Source organism: Dipodomys spectabilis, unplaced genomic scaffold, assembly GCF_019054845.1.
Source record: "Dipodomys spectabilis isolate Male_0828 unplaced genomic scaffold, ASM1905484v1 ptg000095l, whole genome shotgun sequence".
In the NCBI taxonomy this organism is placed as follows: domain Eukaryota; kingdom Metazoa; phylum Chordata; class Mammalia; order Rodentia; family Heteromyidae; genus Dipodomys; species Dipodomys spectabilis.
In genome coordinates, this window is record NW_024870772.1 from 40,864,195 (window position 1) to 40,882,800 (window position 18,606).

At 39.6% G+C, this 18,606-nt stretch overlaps 1 protein-coding gene across 1 annotated transcript; it reads left to right on the top strand.

The window, feature by feature from the left end:
- Positions 1 to 722: 722 nt before the first annotated feature.
- Nhlrc3 (NHL repeat containing 3) lies at positions 723 to 10,109 on the top strand. The gene is made up of 7 exons (XM_042685532.1): positions 723 to 1,008; positions 1,771 to 1,920; positions 2,336 to 2,483; positions 4,923 to 5,123; positions 6,940 to 7,031; positions 9,081 to 9,193; positions 9,707 to 10,109. The coding sequence occupies exons 1-7, from the start codon at positions 925 to 927 to the stop codon at positions 9,957 to 9,959; spliced, it is 1,041 nt and encodes a 346-aa protein (XP_042541466.1). The 5' UTR covers positions 723 to 924; the 3' UTR covers positions 9,960 to 10,109.
- Positions 10,110 to 18,606: the final 8,497 nt, after the last annotated feature.

Below are 18,606 nucleotides of genomic sequence, written 5' to 3' on the forward strand. Positions count from 1 at the left end.
CGCCTCACCGCCGCGATCCGGGATTCACCGCCAGGCTCCCGCTCATCCCCGGCCGCTCCGCCCGACTGCGGGGTGCCACACAACTCCGGTCGCCGGAGGCCCGGCAGGCTCTTTGTTACCAGCTTCCGTGGTGCTCGGGAAGCGAGCCGCCGGCCGGAGAGCAAGCAGGAGCCGGGCGGCGGGGAGCTCGGCTTCACACCGGGGGACTCGCGAAGGCCGGAGCACCCTAACGCACCAGGCGCACTACGGGATCAGCCCTAGAGTCCCCACCGGCTCGGGGGACCTTCCGTACTCCGCGTCGCGCTCAGTAACTGTAAACTTGGTGCGGCCAGTAGGGGCTCCAGTTTTCTGAAAGCGGCGGAGGGCGTGGGAGGGGGGCGGGGAGAAAGGAGGCTCCTGGGTCCTAGTGTGGGAACATAGACGTCCACAGGCAATGCCTGAATGTTTTGGAAACGAATGTGGATTGAATTGTCCTCAGAGTCTGGCAGTTGTAGCGCCACCATGCTCTCCCCCTTAGTCTTCCTTTTTAGAAGTCGTGCCTTCCTTATTGAACCTGCATTTAAAAGAATGAGTGGCAAATGAGTAAGGAGTATGCGCGGGACACCCCAGTTTGCTGTCCGGGAGACATCAACAGCGTAGACCCTCCCGGGCTGGGTGGGGGGTGGAGGCGGGGCGAAACAGTCACGTGACAGGCATCTGAGCACCTGACGTGGGGGCGGGGCGTTGGGGCCGACGGCTGCGTGCGGAACTGCGAAGCTTGGGCGTTTTGCTTTTCTCCCTTTTCTTTTGGCATTTTGGCTTTGAAAGCCCGAGGCTCCGGGCTGGAGCTCTGGAAATCGAAGCGTTAGCGCGGGACTTCCGGGCGGACCGGCGGGGCGGTGAGCCACCGAGCGCTCGGACCTTTGCGGATGCTGCTCTCCGGCCATGGCGAGATGCTGGGTCTGCGCGGCCGGCGTCGCCCTGTTTTTCGCCTGTCTGGTGCTGCACTCGCATTTCTGTGGCCCTGCGGTGAGTTGCGCGGCGACGGGGTGCGGACAGCCCGGGAGAGATGCTCTTCCGAAGGTGATCCGGGCTCCGGCCCTGCTGGCCGGCCTCAAACGCTGCCCGGGGGCCGGACCTCGGGCCGTTCATCTAGGCTTTCAGTGTTAACGAGTATGGTAGCGACATTTCCACGCCTTCATCTGCCCCTGCCACACTCATTTGCACACTTATTCTATGTGCGTTCTGGTCTTTAGACGTTAACAACAACAACACTATTTCTATGGAATCATTTCAGTCAGGGCAGCAAGCCCTCAGGCTGTGGAAAGACATACTTAAAATAAGTAAGCCTCGCCGCTCGCTGGTAGCTCACACCTGTAATCCAAGCTACTCAGGAATAGGAGACTTGAGGATCGCGGTTTCGAAGCCAGCCCGGGCCAGAAAGTCCTGGAGACTTTTTCTCAGATTTAACTAGCAAAAAGACTGGAATTGCTAAAAATAAAAATGGTAGCCTTGAGCAAAAAAACCCCTCAAGCACAGCGCCCAGGCCCCAGCACTGGTACACCTGATAGATACATATATAACGCCCCTCCCCACACACACAAGAGGGGAGTGGGGAGCGGGAAGGGATAGGGGGGCCTCATTTTTCCCCTCCTGAGAGAGAGAGGAGGGGGAGGAAGGGAAGGAAAAGGGGAAGGGGAGGGGAGGAGAAGGGAGAGAAAGAGAGAAGGTCATTTCTTTCCCCTCCCTGTTTTTTCTTACACTTGTCCTAATCTTTTGGTTTTATTGAAGGTTTTAAGGAAACGCCCTTTTCTAAAGTGGAGAACGGAGAAAATGCTTTATCGCTTGGATTTGGGTTGGCCTAGGTTTTCAGAATACTTCACTGGCGTGACATTTTGTGTTGCGGTTGATTCCCTCAACGGGTTGGTTTACGTGGCCCAAGTAAGTAAAATGTGGATTTTGCCCCCGACACTATAAAAGGAAACAATGGATCCCCGTTTTTTTTCCATATAGATGTGTATATATGTGTATTCGTAGGTAGCCATATGCATTTATATTATGCTAGTTATGCAACTTAATTTTGAATTGGCGTCAGGTAAATTGGTTTTGAATGTAATAGCCGTTAGCTGTTAGGTTGTTTAAAATTTTTAATTCTTATTATTGTTATTATAATGGTGATGTGCAGATTGGTTAGAGTTAACATAAGTCAGGTTTAACTTAGATTTTGAAGTTGGGTTTTTTTTAAACATTACGAATTTCCAAAATGAACCTTTTTGTTTATCTCTTACAAAATAAAGATGATCATTCCTTAAAATGGATCCTACGTAACTAAGCAGTTATTTTTGTATACCTTCAGAGAGGGGATAACATACCAAAAGTATTAGTGTTCACAGAGGACGGATATTTACTACGATCTTGGAATCACACAGTTGACACACCTCATGGTATGTTCGCATCCAGCACACCACTCGAACAATCCGTCTGGATCACGGATGTAGGAAGTGGTATGTGTAGTAATATGCATTAAATTACTTTACTCAAAGCCGCGCTCTTTGCTCAGGTCCTTGCTTCTGCATTTTGAAATCAGAATTGCCAAATTTTAATAATTCTATTGCAGTGAAGAATAAATGAACAAGGAAATTACTCAAGGGATCTTTCTTTAAGCTATCAGTTGCTTCTCTCAAATAAGTCTGTACTTCGTCATGCAAAGTCAAATAAAATGGCAACTCAGAATGAACAAGTTCATTTCTTCTCATTTTCTTTGACAAGTTTTCTTTTAGAAGGGCTTGTGCTAACAAGCCATTATTACTTTGCTGCCTCAAGTGCAAAGATTTGCAGAAACTGAGGTTAATGATTTTGAAATTACACTGACCAAAGCATATCTGAAATCTTTTCCTCTGTCAAATATTTTTAGTTGACAATGTCTAAAGACAAAGAAAGCACAATTGAGTCTACAGCTATGAAGAAACTTCTCAAAAAAAGCAAATTTATCTGTGCTGGTGAAGACCGGCTAGTAGGAGAAATAGCCTAGATTACCTTAAGAACTCAGAAGGAATGAAATCATAAATGTAGTATTTGTAGTGTTCTTGGCTCAGTTATGTTCTTTCATTTTTAAGATATGTTTTTCCAGGGTGGGATTTGAACTCTGTGTTTAACACACACACTTGCTTGGGTGGTACTCTACCACTTGAGCTATGCCTCTAGCCCAAGTTTTTTTCCTAATATTTTGGAAATAGCATCTCTTGGACTTTCCTGCCTTGACTGATCTCAGCCTCCTGGATAGTAGGATTGTAGGTATGAGCCATTAAGCATCTGGCTCTAAGTTACGTTCTTAACTTGAAGGACATACTGCTTCTCTAGTTCTGGATAATTCAGTTGTGTGTGTGTGTGTGTGTGTGTGTGTGTGTGTGTGTGTGTAGTTCTGGATAATTCAGTTGTGTGTGTGTGTGTGTGTGTGTGTGTGTGTGTGTGTGTGTGTGTGTGTGAGTGTGTGAATTAAGAGGTTCTTGATTTCTATAAGTAGAGACATTGTCAAACTAGTTCTCAGAACATAAAAGATTTCTGGGCCTTGGGTGGTAGATAACTATTTTAAGCTTCATTTTGGGGGATAAAGTTATGGTTTTAAAAAATTTGTAGTACCTGAGTTGGTATAAAATTGTAATTCGATTTGACTATTTTTGCTTCCCTGCCTTATTTTCATTGACAGTGAATTCATTGTTAATAGACCCCCGCTTTTAATTTATTCTCTACATGTCATCTTTTTCTAATGTAGAACTTCACTGATTCTCAGAAAGAAAAAAAATAGCACATATGAACACTTCATTCTTTTCCACTGCATCTTTTTTTCCATGCACAGATCCAAAAACCAAATTTTATGTTCCTTCCCATTTTTTCCAAGGAATTGATTTCATCTACTGAGTTTTAGAGGAAGTTCGGGAACTGTTTGCTTTTTCTGTAATATCTTGTTCTCTTTTTACTTCTGCACATGTGTGTGTATGTATGTATGTGCACACGCCAGTCCTAGAGCTTGAATTCAGGGCCTGAGCACTGTCCCTAAGCTCCTTTTCTCAAGGCTAGCACTTTACCATTTGAGCTACAGCTTCTCTTCTGGCTTTTTGATAGTTAATTATGGAGATAAGAATCTCACAGACTTTCTTGTCTAGACTGGCTTCAAAACCCAATCCTCAAACCTCAGCCTCCTGAGTAGGAAGGATTATTATATGTGAGCCACCAGTGTCCAGCTACTGCTGCAAATTTTAAGTGTGTAGATTAAGTATAATAAATATATTTCTTAAGATATAATTTGTAATGCCTGGTGATTCAGTTTATAACTAGTAAGCCAAGTATATCCAGTTAGTCTTTGGAATACCTGTTAATGAATTTAACCTTGCATGCCTTCAAGTTGATTTCTGTTAAGTGTTTGTCTTTCTCTTGTTTACTCATGTTCTACTTATTTTGTCCATAAAAATCACTTAAACTCAAAGATTATTTTCCTCCTCAAAGGAATACTTAGTGGGTTCAATTTTGAATTGATTTACACTAGAAGAATACATATTTTTTTAAAAAATAGCTGCACATGACTGATTGAAATACCTTCAACTATAAGTTATTTCTTTTACAGTTATTTCTTGATTCTTTTTAATAAGCAAGGCCATGCATCTGAAAATGAAAATGGCACACCAATAATTTGTTAACCTCATCAGCTTTCTGTGTTATAAACATTTTTGGTTATTTATTTGAATTTATAATCTGTTTTGGAGTAATTAAGATTTTATTCATCAAAAATCGGCTGTAACTTATAAAGAAACTCTATTTGATGTCACTATTAACAGTTATCTAAGCCTGTCGACCTTTTTAAGTTTATATCAAATTTTTTCTTACTTGAAAAGTGTAGAGGTTGTACAGTGATTTTATTTGTGAGACATGAATATCTGTCTTTACAGGATCCTATGGTCATACTGTTAAAAAATACAATTCCTTTGGTGATCTAGTTCAAGTCTTGGGTACTCCAGGCAAAAAAGGCACGGCTTTGAATCCCCTGCAGTTTGATAACCCTGCAGAACTGTATGTGGAGGACACAGAAGATATTTACATTGTGGATGGGGATGGAGGATTAAATAACAGATTGATCAAACTGTCCCAAAGTACGTGGCTTACTTTTGAATGTTAATTATGAGAATATTACTTTATAAATGGGATTTATTTGATACTTGGCATAAAGGCCATATATTGTGCATTAGGAATACACTAAAAAAACAGGTGGCTAGGATTGCCAGTAATAAATGAATGTGCTTACAGGCCTACTGGTTTTTCATTGAAGGAACTGGGTGGGTGGGTGGGTATAGGGATAGTGGATCTCTTACTCAATTAAGAATGGAAATGTTAGGAACTCCTAATACTCTGGGCTCCTCCCCATTGTCAGGTAGCCTGTTGGCTGATCAATCCATTAGCAATTTATTCAATGCCAGACTTCCTGGTAGTGACTATAGGGGAAAGTCTGTTTTATGTTATGGATGAGACACTTAAATGTAATGTGTGGCAATTTTTAAAATAAAATAGAATTTAGGAGTAGGAACCACTAATTTGTCCAGAGAAATGGGCTGAGATGTTATAAAGTCCTTGGGCCACACTACTTTTGGTAAACGAAGAAAAGGGTGGGCAGAGCAGTCCTGGAGGCTTTATCCTGTGAGGTTTACAAAGGTCATTAGCTGGAAATGTGCTTCTGGAATAGTAGAAAGATTATCTGAGGACTCTTGAATCTATATTTTGCCTATATTGTAGTCTTCTGTGGTTTTGTTTGTATGGTTGGTTGGTTTTCTTTTTGCTAGGGCTGGAGTTTAAACTAGGCCATTTGCTAGTGCTCTGGCTTGCACTTGCTTGGTTGGTGTTCTACCACTTAATTCATGCCTCCAGCCTGGTACTTTGCTGGTTAATTGAAGGTAGACTCTCACAGACTTTTATGTTCAGGCTAGTCTTGAACTTCAGCACTCAAGGCTCCTGAGTAACTAGGATTACAAGTGTGAGCCAATGGAACCCAGCTCTTTTTGAGGTTTTAATAGGAAAGTAATGTTCCAGAAACAGCTTTTATAAGACATGAGGACATGTTAGTGAGTGCTGTCATTTGGAGCTATGTAGTTAGCTTACCATATAAGAGTACATTTGGAAATTATCAGTTAAAAGGAAGGTAAGACAGGGTAAAACAGCGGTCCAAAAAGTTGTATGAAAGGAGTGAACAATCAAACTTAGGAGACAGATTGAATATGGGTCTATTGGTTTTCTGTGGCTGCTATAAAAAAAAAAAAAGCTACAAACGAGGTGATCTTAAACAACAGGAATATATTCTGATACTTTTGAAATCCTGAATTCTGAAATTAATTGAGTAGGTTGAAGTGACCTCTAAAGGTTCTAGGGGAAGTTGTTCCTTGCTTGTTTTACTGTCATGGCTCATGGCAGTATAACTATAGTCTGAGCCTCTGTCATATGACCCTTTTGTTGCTTAAGTCTCTATATTCCTTCTCTTTGGAGGAGGATTTAGGGCCTACTCTAAATCTAGGATAATCTCATCTTTGGATACCTAACTTAATGAAAGTTCCATTTCTAAAGTAGGTGACAGGTACATGGGCGTATCTTTTGGAGGACCACAGTTTAGCCCTCCCTAGAGTGATTAATAAGGTAGACAGACTATAAAAATGTCAGCCCAGTGAAATAACATTCTAAGCTCAGTGAAATAACAAAACTAAAAAGCAAGTAAGTTCGAAGCAGTCATCAAGCAGAGATAGCAAAAGTGCCCTAATTGCTTGTAGTAATGGAGGAGTTAGGCAAGTGGATCAACAGACAGAAAGCCAGGAAAGCACAGTCAAGTCAGTAGGGTGTACTTTTTGAAAATTTATGTTGTGAAATATAGCATTCAGAGACACAATTCTATATACTGCACTGACCATATGTACTTACTATTTATAGATTTCATGATCCTTTGGCTGCGTGGAGAAAATGGAACAGGACCTGCTAAGTTCAACATTCCTCACAGTGTTACACTTGATTCAGTTGGTCGGGTAAAAATGCACTGTCTTTATATTTGGGATGGGGAAAGAAAGATAGAGAGATGGGGGGAGAAAGAGAGAGAGAGAATTAATTGATATATCTGGTCAATTCTCTCTCTCTCTCTTTTTTTTTTTTTTTGGCCAGTCCTGGGGCTTATACTCAAGGCACTGTCTCTGAGTTTCTTTTGCTCAATGCTAGCTCTCTACCACTTTCAGCTTTCTCTGTTTATGTGGTACTGAGGAATTGAACCCAGGGCTTCATGCATGCTAGGCAAGCACTCTGCCACTCTACCATTCTATACCACATTCCCAGGCCTCAGTTCTTCTCTTAACTAATGTTCAGCTCCTATACTGACAGCATTCTCTACATATTTATTTATTTATTTATTTTTTGGTCCGGTTGTGGGGCCTGAACTCTGGGCCTGGGTGCTGTTCCTCAGCTCTTCAGCTCAAGGCTAGCACTCTACCACTTGAGCCACAGTGCCACTTCCGGCTTTTTTTCTTTTTGCTTATGTGGTGCTGAGGAATCGAACCCAGGGCCTCAGGCATGCAAGGCAAGCGCTCTACCACTGAGCCAACTTCCCAGCCCTCCCTACATATTTAAAAATTAGCAAGATAGTTGTGTTTATATCCCTTATGTGGTAAAAAGAATACTGAATCCAAACGTAAAGTTACCTGAGGGGGGAGAAAATGTTTCTTTCCACTAGGAAAAGTCTTTAAGTGAAATACTTTCCATTTACAAGAAAAAAAAATAATTCTCACCAAAATGAAAAGACAAAAGAGTTTTATTTTAAACGTTTGAAAAACACTTGTTCTCACTAGTTCCATAATGGGGAACAGAAAGCTTTAACCAGGGCTGGGAAGGTGGCTCAGTGGTAGAGCGCTTGCCTTGCATGCATGAGGCCCTGGGTTGGATTCCTCAGCACCACATAAGCAAAAAGAAAGCTGGAAGTGGAGCTGTGGCTCAAGTGGTAGAGCGCTAGCCTTGAGCTGAAGAGCTGAGGGACAGTGCCCAGGCCCAGAGTTCAGGCCCCACGACCGGACCCAAAAAAAAAAAAAGAAAGAAAGAAAGCTTTAACCAATACATTTCAATCTTTTTCTTTTCCACCCCCATTTATTAACAGTTCTTTTTCCTTTACTCCCTTTCCTTATCAGAGATACCATTTGCTTGGGGTTAGCTCCTTTGTTTCTACTTGGAATAAAACTAAGGACTACCAAAAGCACACATTGATAAAGATCTAAGGGTTATCCCGAAGAAATGGTGCCTGGATTCCCAAACCCATGAGATCCAGTGGAGCCAAATGGGGAGGTAGTGGGTAGCAGGATCTTTCCACTTGACAACTCTTCCTGTTGTCTAAAACTCTAACCACATCATGAAAACCCTTTCACATTATGTAGCAAGTTTCACCCATCCATATAGAAGTCATTTAGAATGAATCTAACCTCCTACTTTATACCAATATTTCCTTAATAAGTCATCATCATCAATAACCTACCTTAAACAAGTTATCCTTCATATGTTTTGTCATCTCCCGTCCTTCCTCTCTTAAGTGCTCTAGCGCTTAGGACACACCTCAGTCACTGCAGGTAGAGACACTGCTTTTTGAAGGTAAACTTCCCACTGTGCTGAGCTGTGGAGCTAGGCCACTTTCTCTTGTCATTGTCTTGTGGCCTAGACTAGGAAGTGACAAATTGGCAGCCCTCAGAGATAGTGAATGCTCATTAACAAATGAATGAATGACTTTCTGTATCCTTAATCTGCTACGTGACTGTTAGGCCCCTCAGGTTTTTAGTTACTCTCATGTTAATACAGTAGCCAGAACGTCCTGGGCTCTGTGTTTTGACACTGGGCTTAGACTGTGGCCCTCACGTTTCTCACTGCACACAAACAAAGCTTTTGACCTTTGAACTGTAGCTTTTACAGATCAGAAAATAGGATTTAATAATGCCCTCTCCTTTGGAGACCTCTTAAGTACGGAGATAATTTATATAAATGAGCAAAAGTAATCATATTCTCATATCGTGGGTCTTTTCCCAACTGAAATTTTTTTGTTTTCTCAGGTGTGGGTTGCTGACCGAGGAAATAAAAGACTCCAAGTATTTGATAAAGACACTGGAGAGTGGTTAGGAGCATGGAGTAGTTGTTTCACAGAAGAAGGCCCCTCTTCAATCAGGTAATTGTGCCTTTTCAAAATCCTTAATTTTGTTTGCTTATATGATTCACTATCTCTGAAGGGCCAGCAGAAAGCTCAAGGTATTATTCATGTTCATCTAGGAAAAGTGGAAAGAAACAAGCATAGAGAGAAGTTTTATATATGGGAATTTCATATCCCAGATACAGTTATTAACTCCCAGTGGCCTGTGAAATCCCAGTGAACCTTCCACAGCCAGTGGCAGAGAATCAAAGTGTGAGTCTGTGATAGTGGACCCAGCCTACTGCCAGTTCTCACTCCGTTTCCTTTTGTTTAGTAAACTGTAATATTGAGGGTTTTTTTTTTTTTAATTTAAGTTAATCTTTGTCTCTACTGTCCCAGATATCTTATTCCCTCTGTAGAATTAGATCAATTTTTCTTTCTCTGTAACAGAATCACCCAGCAAATAGATAACTGATGTAGTTTGCACAGTGGGAATTAAAATGTTGACAAAGTAAATATTTAGGCTTCTTCTGAACATTACTTTCTCCTTAGATTTACTCCAGATGGGAAGTACTTGATTGTGGCCCAGCTGAATCTCAGCAGGCTGTCCATCCTGGCGGCCCCACCCACCGGAAACCTCGGGCACTGTTCAGTGATCAGCACCATCCAGCTACCAGATCAAGTTCTGCCACATCTCTTAGAAATAGATAGAAAGACTGGGGCAGTCTATGTAGCAGAAATTGGGGCAAAGCAAGTACAAAAGTTTGTTCCTTTGAATAGCCACGTTCCTGGGTTCAGTGTTTAGTCTTCTTTGTTTTTGCTTTTTTCTGGAGATGAGTGGCAGTTAACATTTTTGGAGTTGTTCCGTGTTTCAAAATAATGCTCAAAGCCGGGCGCTGGTGGCTCACGCCAGTAACCCTAACTACTCAGGAGGCTGAGATCTGAAGTTCATGGTTCAAAGCCAGCCTGGGCAGGAAAGTCCGTGAGACTCTTTATCTCCAATAAACTACTAGAAAACCAAAAGTGGCGCTGTGGCTCTAGAGGTAGATCACTCTCCTTGAGCTGAAGAGCTGAGGGACAGCGCTCAAGCCCAAAGTTCAATCCCCATGACCGACCAAAAAAAAAAAAAAGCTCAAACACAAAAATTTGTTTGTTTTCACCTGATCTGGTAACAGAAAAATTTGTTTGTATGGCATCAAGAGTCATGATGTTTTATTGCTGTTCTAGGGACTTACTGTGTAAACATATTTCAGTGAAAGACGTGTGACTTTAAAAAAATGGGGTCAGCCAGGCTCCTGTGGACCATTGGCTGTAATCCTAGCTAGTCAAGAGGCTGAGATCTGATGATAGGAAAGGCCGATAACACTCTTCAATTGACCCCCAGAAAAATGGAAATTGGTGCTGTGGCTCAAAGTGGTAGAGCACTAGCCTTAAGCAAAAGAGTCCCTCCTCCCTTCCCTTCCCCTCTCCTCCCTCCCACTTCTCTTTTTACTTTTTGTGTAGGTAATGCCTTACTGGAGCTTGAACTCAGGCCCGGGCATTTTTCACACAAGGCTCCACTTTTAGTTTTTTTGTTTGTTTTTTTTGCTGGTTAATTGGAAATAAGAGTCCCAGGGACTTTCATGCCTAAACTGGCTTAAAACCTTGATTCTCAGATCCCAGTTCCCTGAGTAGCTAGGATTATAGGTGTGAGCCACCACAGTGTTCAGCTAGTTTCTTTAATGTACTGTTGGAGAAATTTTGAGCAAGATGGTATGCAGAGTAATTTGAGTATCGATAGAATGCAAGGAACTAAAGACTCAAAAAGGAAAGAAGCAGGGTAGGATGACAGCCTTCTGAATAGCTTGCAGAGTTTAGTAGAAGAGTAAGTGGACATATAGCCCCAGCACTAGGACAGCAGCACACAAATGCAGCGGAACTTTATCCAGCTGGGACTCATGGAGCCTGCACTGGTGTCTTCTTGAGCTGACCAGGGAGAAGGAGAAAACAACCTGATCCAAGTAGGGAAGGTGTAAAGAGTTACAACAGAATTTCAGCAGGCTTTTGTACCTTTTTGTAAAAGTCAACCTTTAGTTATTTAGTTTTGGATCTTTAGCTATAAGATACTTATGCTGTAACCCAAGCCACTGATAACAGTGCTCCCGTCTGTCATCTTTGGTAAAGGCTCTGAGGTGCAGAAGTCCCCTTGAAGTCTATAAGGGTCTGTTACAAGCATTTCATTGACTGGTTCTTCTAAATGTGCCATGTACATGATACCAAATACTGAGTTCATCTTGGTTTTATATTTATTACTTTTAGTAAAATGTATCCTAATGGGCTTAATGCAGTTGAGCTAATATGGCCAAAAGTAATTTTAAGCTTTACTTGTTTGTTTGTGATCCAGGACAGTAAGTTCAAATGTCTCTCTCTTTGAAGGAAGGTAAGTTGTGTCAACTGGTATCATTTCGAAAGTTTCATTAAACTCATTCTATATTTTGTAAAACTTGCTGGAAAATACCATTCCTGTGTTCTTGCAAAAAAAAGTGTTTATTTTATTGGTATAATTTCAATTACAGAATTTTACTTGGATGTTTTTGGATTAATCAGTTCAATGAATAAGAAATGTGTTTTACATTAAAATTATGAATTTTAAAGAACAGTTAATATTGTCTGGATTCTCAATTAAAGATTAAAAAAGTAAGCCGGGCGCCTGTGGCTCACGCCTGTAATCCTACCTATTCAGGAGGCTGAGATGTGAGGATCACAATTAAAAGCCAGTCCAGGCAGAAAATCTGTGAGACTCTTATCTCCAATAAAACCACTAGCAAACCAGAAGTGTGCTGTGGCTCAAGTGGTAGAGCACTTGCCTTGAGCTGAAGAGCGCAGGGACAATGCCCAAACCCAGAGTTCAAGCCCCATGACCGACCAAAATAAAAAGCTAAAAAAAAAGATTAAAAAAGTATACAATTTCTTTTTTCATTAAGGAATTTAAGTAAGCTCATGGACTAGTACTGAGAGAATGTCTCCAGTTTTATATTTATGAAGTAGTGTAGGATAATATACATCCATAATGCTAGAGGTTGCTTGAAAGATTTAAACAATGGAGCTTCCTTTGTGTGAAGATCAGATGTAGCTGACAGTAATAACTTGCTAATTATTGCTCTATCACTGTGGTAAAAAGGGAACTTTTTTCTTTTATTCTTTTATGCTTTTAAATGCTTTAATTTTGGTAGGGTTTTTTTTTTTTTGTTGTTGTTGTTATGTTTTAACTGGGGCCTAGACTCAGAGCCTCATGCTCTCACTCAGCATTTTTGCTCAAGGCTGATGTTCTGCCACTTGAGCCAGACCTCCACTTCCACCACTTTTGCGGATTACCTGATTTGTCCATCCCTTCTATCTTTGAACCTTCTAGGTAGCCAAGGTTATAGGCATGAGCTAGCAGTGCCCAGATAGAAGTAGAACTTCTTCATACTTCTAATTTCTAGGTTTATTTTGAGGTTTGGGAATAGAGGAATTGTTCCACTTTAGTTAACCAAAGACTATGTATATCTTCTCATATTTCCACTGTAGGATTGAGTCTTTAAAATTAGTCAATCAGAGAAAACACGGATGTCATCTAATGCTAGGCAATTTTTGGTTATAAGGCTAAGATAATTTGTTTTGCTTTTCATGATTTATAAGCATTTTTTAATTAGACATTGGAATAGATTAAAAAAACAACATTAAAATTAGAATCTTAAGATTAATTTGAATCATTAGTTAACATTCTTAGATTTTAAATTGTGTAAATTTCTAGCATATATTCTCAGAAATAAATTAAGTCAGAATATATGACCATTACTGATTTAACAAATCTATGTGTCAACAAATGTGAAGGCATTTAGACAAGGATCTTCTGTGTGTTACTTGTATGCTAGTTGGGGAAACACTATTTAACCCTTGACTTAATTAAGGCTTCAGTACTTCTGAAATTTGCACTTGTGGTTTCCTATATTCTTAAGACAGAAGAGGGCAGTAGAGCTCTACTTATGAGCATCTTGATGGCCCGTTATATTTTGCTTTTTAAAATTGAAGCTTGTAGGAGGGATGGGTGAGATTGTTGCTAAAGATGCATTGAACTGCTTTGTTAAATAACAAGCCTTTTGTACAACTACGTTAAGATAATTAAGTTTAAAAAGCTTGTCTTAACCACACATATACTTTTTCTTTTTTCTTCTGTAGCTCACTTATATCTTGAGAAAATTATACTAATTCCTTAAGAGCTTCACATTTTTACTGCTTAATTGGACTTTCCTTTTAAAAAAAGTTTACAAGCCGGGCACCGCTGGCCCATGTAGGAAAGTCCATGAAACTCTTATCTCCAATTAACCACCAGAAAACTGGAAGTGTTACTGTGGCTTAAGTGGTAGAGCACTAGTCTTGAGCTGGAGAACTGAGGGACAGCGCCCAGTCCCACAACTGACAAAAAAAAAAAAAGTTTACATAGTTTCAGTAATTCAAGCTAACAGCCATAAGTAAACTATTCACCTTAGATACCAATACATCTATTTTCTTAGGTAAATTTAGTATAATGGAAAATGCATTTGTATTAGCACAGAATTATTCTTTTTTTTCTTGCTACTTTTTTTTTTTTTTTTTGGTCCGGTCGTGGGGCCTGAACTCTGGGCATGGACGCTGTCCCTCAGCTCTTCAGCTCAAGGCTAGCGCTCTACCACTTGAGCCACAGCACCACTTCCGGCTTTTTTTTTCTTTTTTGCTTATGTGGTGCTGAGGAATCGAACCCAGGGCCTCATGTATGCAAGGCAAAGGCCACCTTCCCAGCCCTCTTGCTACTTTTTAAAAGCAATTTTACGGAAGTGGCGCTATAGCTCAAGTGGTAGAGCGCTCGCCTTGAGCTGAAGAGCTGAGGGACAGCGCCCAGGCCCAGAGTTCAAGCCCCACGACCGACAAAAAAAAAAAAAAAAAAACATAAAAGCAATTTTACCTGTGATTGTTGATGATTTTGTAAATAAGAAAAATGAATTATTCATAAAAAGGCCAAATCCCTTCTATTCCTGTAACCTGCCTATAACCTATGAGTTTCTGGTTAATGATCTAAATACATTATATGTGGATCCTTTTTTGTATGTATGAATTGAGTAATAATTGAGCAGTAAAAAATAGCATTTCTTAAAACCATTCTTATAGACTGTAATAACTAATGATATAATAGCTAGTTACACTTAATTTTTGAAAGTTTTAGCAAGGATTTATTTTAATATAGTTAAAGTAGGGAGAAATAGAAAAAAGAGAAATATTTCCTGTTCTCCAGGAAGGAAATAAGAGTTAAAGACTGTAAAATAACACTTTCAATTATCATATTGTATTTCTGTGTAATGCATAAAGAATCATTGTAATACATTAGACAAGTATGTCTTAGGTAGACTGAGTCTTGAATAGAATCTTCAGAAAGATCAATTTGCATATCACAAGAGGTTGGTATCATAAACTTTTAGGTTTATGTGCATTTTTACCTTTTGGGGTATAGGCATGTATACCATAAGTATGCATTATGTAAGTATAAATACACATGTTAACAGCATCAGCCCAAATACAACAGAGCAATTTGATTAGAAACTTCACATGGAATAAATTAGAGCTTCACATATACATTCAAAATTCTATGAAAGGGAACCTGGCATGGCAGCAAATTATTTGAAAAAGATGTAGAAAGTTTATTGACCAAAAAAATCAGCCTTATTAATTTTTTGGCAGAGCTAAACTGTGTGTATAAATATCATGATATTAATAGGAAATTAATAGGAGAGTCTGTGCCCTAGTATACAGCTGCAGTGGTGAATTTCCTTGAGGATGCTACATTCAAGAGAAAAGTATCGTGTGTGTGTGTGTGTGTGTGTGTGTGTGTGTGTGTGTGTGTGTGTGTGTGTGTGTGTGTGTGTGTGTGTGTGTGTGTGTGTGTGTGTGTGTGTGTGTGTGTGTGTATGTGTGTGTCTGTACCAGTACTGGGACTTGAACTCAGGCCCTCATGCTCTCCTTTAGCTTTTCCCCTCAAGGCTGGTGTTTAACCATTGAAGGACATCTGTACTTCTGGCTTTTTGCAGCTTAATTGGAGATAAGAGTTTCTTAGATTTGTTTATCCAGGCTAGCTTCAAAATGTGATCCTCAGATCTCAGCCTCCTGAGTAGCTAGGATTACAGGTGTGAATCACCTTGAGCTGTTGGATTACACATGCCATTAAAAAATAAGTTTCAGTTGACATTAAAACTATTAGTTCATCGAACAGCTGTTTACATTTTAGGTGCCAGGATATGGTGGTGAGCAGGGTAAATCCTCTTCTCTTCTGGATTATATTCTAATTGAGGAAATAGAGGACTTGGAAAAGAAAATGGGAGTCTGATTAGATAGAGTTGGTGGTATTCACTAACATTTGACTAAACAGATGCTACTTGCCATCCTTTTCTTCCCTCCACTGCTAGAGGACCTGGAAGAGTTCTCTTCTTGCTTCCTTAGCCTTCAAGCATCGATGGGTTACCTGTATCACTTGGTTCTAAACACTGTAACATAGATGGAAGTCTACTGGCAGACTTCTGAAAAACATGTTCCCTTTATTTAAAAAAAAAAAGAAAGAAAAGAAAATGGTCAGGAGTCTTTAGGTCCAACCTTCACTTCTGCCTTGACCTTCAGTGGGCTTGCTGGTGACCTTGAGCAGCTTTGCTACCAGCAAACCAGCAATCTTAGGGAAGGCAGAAATGTGGAACGTTTGAGTTTTCAGGAAATTGGAGAGCACTGTACTAGCCTGTAGTTCCTTTTTCCAGACTTCCTTTTATATGAGATGGTTAAACATTTCTGCATTTTAAGCTACTATTAGTTGAACATTTTTATGAAGACAAAACATTCCTAGGAAATATAATATTGAAAGAGGCTGTATTAATTTGAAAAGGATGGAAATTTTTTACAGTTTTACTGTTATATATCCGGGAATATGTCACTCTGATATCTTGTTTTTATATTTTTTGCCTTTCTTTGGTGATAGATTAGATTCCTGTATCAAATTTATCCTGTACATTTTCCCCCCTCATTTGTAAAGGGACATTGATGATAGCTATACAGAAGGTATTAATTTTTCTATCTCTACCTTAAGGAACTTTTGCTGACTGTAATTAGCCATAGATATTTACATTTTCTATGTTTGCCACTATGACTAGGCTTTAAAAATACTGGTTTTTTTTTCAACATTTTTATTACATTAGTTGTACTGTTCAAAATGTTTGGTAATAAATGAACACTATCCTCATTTCTGATTTTAATAGAAATACCAGTGTTTTCTCAGTATAATATTTACTTTCAATTGGGACAATTTTGTCTCTTTTTAATTTCTTGGAATTTTATCAAAAATAACTGGTAATGATATATGCAATATATTAGTGGAATGAGGGTTCAAATTTTTTTTCTTAGATTTACTTTTGGAAAAAACTGCTCTTGACCTCATATCTTGCTTGGAACTTTTATTCTTGAAAGAAAGAGGGCAGTCTAGTTCTGTTCATATGCAATTTACTTTACTATATATGTTCTAGCTATCTCCAAAAGAAATGATACAGATAAAATCATATCAGAAATTGCATGGGGGTGGGATAAAAGTACTTACATTCAAAACCTGGATTAATAAGTTATTTTTGAGCAGTGGAAGCAATGGAGGATAGATAGGTAGGTAGGTAGGTAGGTAGGTAGATAGATAGATAGATAGATAGATCAAAATCTTCCTATTAACATTGCATGGATCCTTATAGGCAAAACAAAACACATCATCTAAAATTTAATAGAACATGAAACTTTAATTTTTTTTAATAATAAAGACAACGATGGTGTGAGAAGGGGATAGGGCTTTTAAACCAGTAAATATGTATGTCAATAATATACACTAAAATATAAACCAATAAATAATAATTATATACCAGTAATTGGATGCATGGTCATCAGCTTTATCCAGTATAAAGATAACAGTTGTTATCTCTATTGTCCAGTAGCTCAGGTGGTTACTGAGCACTTGACATGATATTGTGTGTGTGTGTGGAGATACTTCTCTACCATACTTTAACTAAAATTTGAATTGTCACCAAGCATCTGTGGTTCATGCTTCTAAACCTAACTATTCAAGGGCTGAGATCTGAGGATCATGGTTCAATGCCAGCCTACACAGACAAGTCTGAGAGACTGTTATCTCCAGCAAAAAGCTGGAAGTGGAGATGCAGCTTAAGTGGCAGAGTGCAAGCCTTGAGCAAAAAAGCTGAGCAAGAGTGTGAAGCCCTGAGTTCAAGCTCTAGTACCTATATACTGTAAATACATAAACACATAAATAATATAAAATTAAAATGAATAAATAGTCATATGTGGCTGTTGTCTACTATATTGGATAGGGTAGCATAGGTTTGTTATAGTGGCATAACTTCATTTAATTTCCTGGTTCAATTTTGTAATTTACCTTTATTTTGAGAGCCCCCATCTAAACTGGGATTGTGGTACCAAAGTGGCTAATGACCATGTCCAAACAAGAATGAAGGGGAGCTAGTCATGGGTGATTATGATGTTCCTTCCTTCTTTTACCTGTCAGCCTGGAGATTAGGAAGTCTCTCATAAGTGGCCTAATTGTCCTGTGTGCAGCTTATTCCCATTTCTGTGAGGGAGAGATGTCTGCATTTTATTTCAGCCTCTGGCTTCAGCCATTTGGATGTGGTATAGAATTCAAAACTGTCGAGGATAAAGCCATCTTCTGGTACAAGAAAGTTAGTTCTTCACTGAGGTATCATCAACATCCTAACAATTTTCTTTTAGACATCTCTTGCCAAACCCTTGAGACCATTGATTATCCAGTGTGACCCTCCTGACTGGAAATTGGAGTTGTCCTAATGTAGATAGCAGAAAAAACCAAGAATCTTCTAAGTTACTTTGCTTGTAATCCCAGGCTATAGAGTTCAATGCCAATACCCTGGACTAAATAGCACAATCCTGATTCAAACAAAACAAAATACAACAAAAAAGTTATACTGACGTCTGAACTAAAATGTCATTCTAAACTACCATACCAAGTATCTACAATACAGGTCTTTACCTGTTAAGGGCCATCTGAGGTAATTGCAACATTTTTTTTTGTCACACTGAGGTTTGAGCTCAAGGCCTTGTGTTTGTTGGGCAGGAACTCTAACATTTCAGCCATACACCAGCCCATTTTGCTTTTGGTTTAGTTATTTTTTCAAATGGGGTTTCATATTTATGTTCAGGGTGAGTATAGAGCATGATCCTTCTATTTGCTCTTACCATGTAGCTAAGGCAACAGACACAGGCACACCACTGTACCTATGTGCATCTGTGTGCACCTGCGTGCTGGTCTGAGGGCTTGAACACAGGGTGCTATCCTTGACCTTTTTTGCTCAAGGCCAGTGCTCTACTGTTTGATCCACTTTTTTTGCTGGTTAATT

Excerpts from the sequence above, each read along its gene's own strand:
- Nhlrc3 (XM_042685532.1), top strand. The coding sequence starts at position 925 with ATGGCGAGATGCTGGGTCTGCGCGGCCGGCGTCGCCCTGTTTTTCGCC. Across the intron at positions 1,009-1,770 it reads CGCATTTCTGTGGCCCTGCG|GTTTTAAGGAAACGCCCTTT; the intron begins GTGAGTTGCGCG and ends GTTTTATTGAAG. Across the intron at positions 2,484-4,922 it reads GATCACGGATGTAGGAAGTG|GATCCTATGGTCATACTGTT; the intron begins GTATGTGTAGTA and ends CTGTCTTTACAG.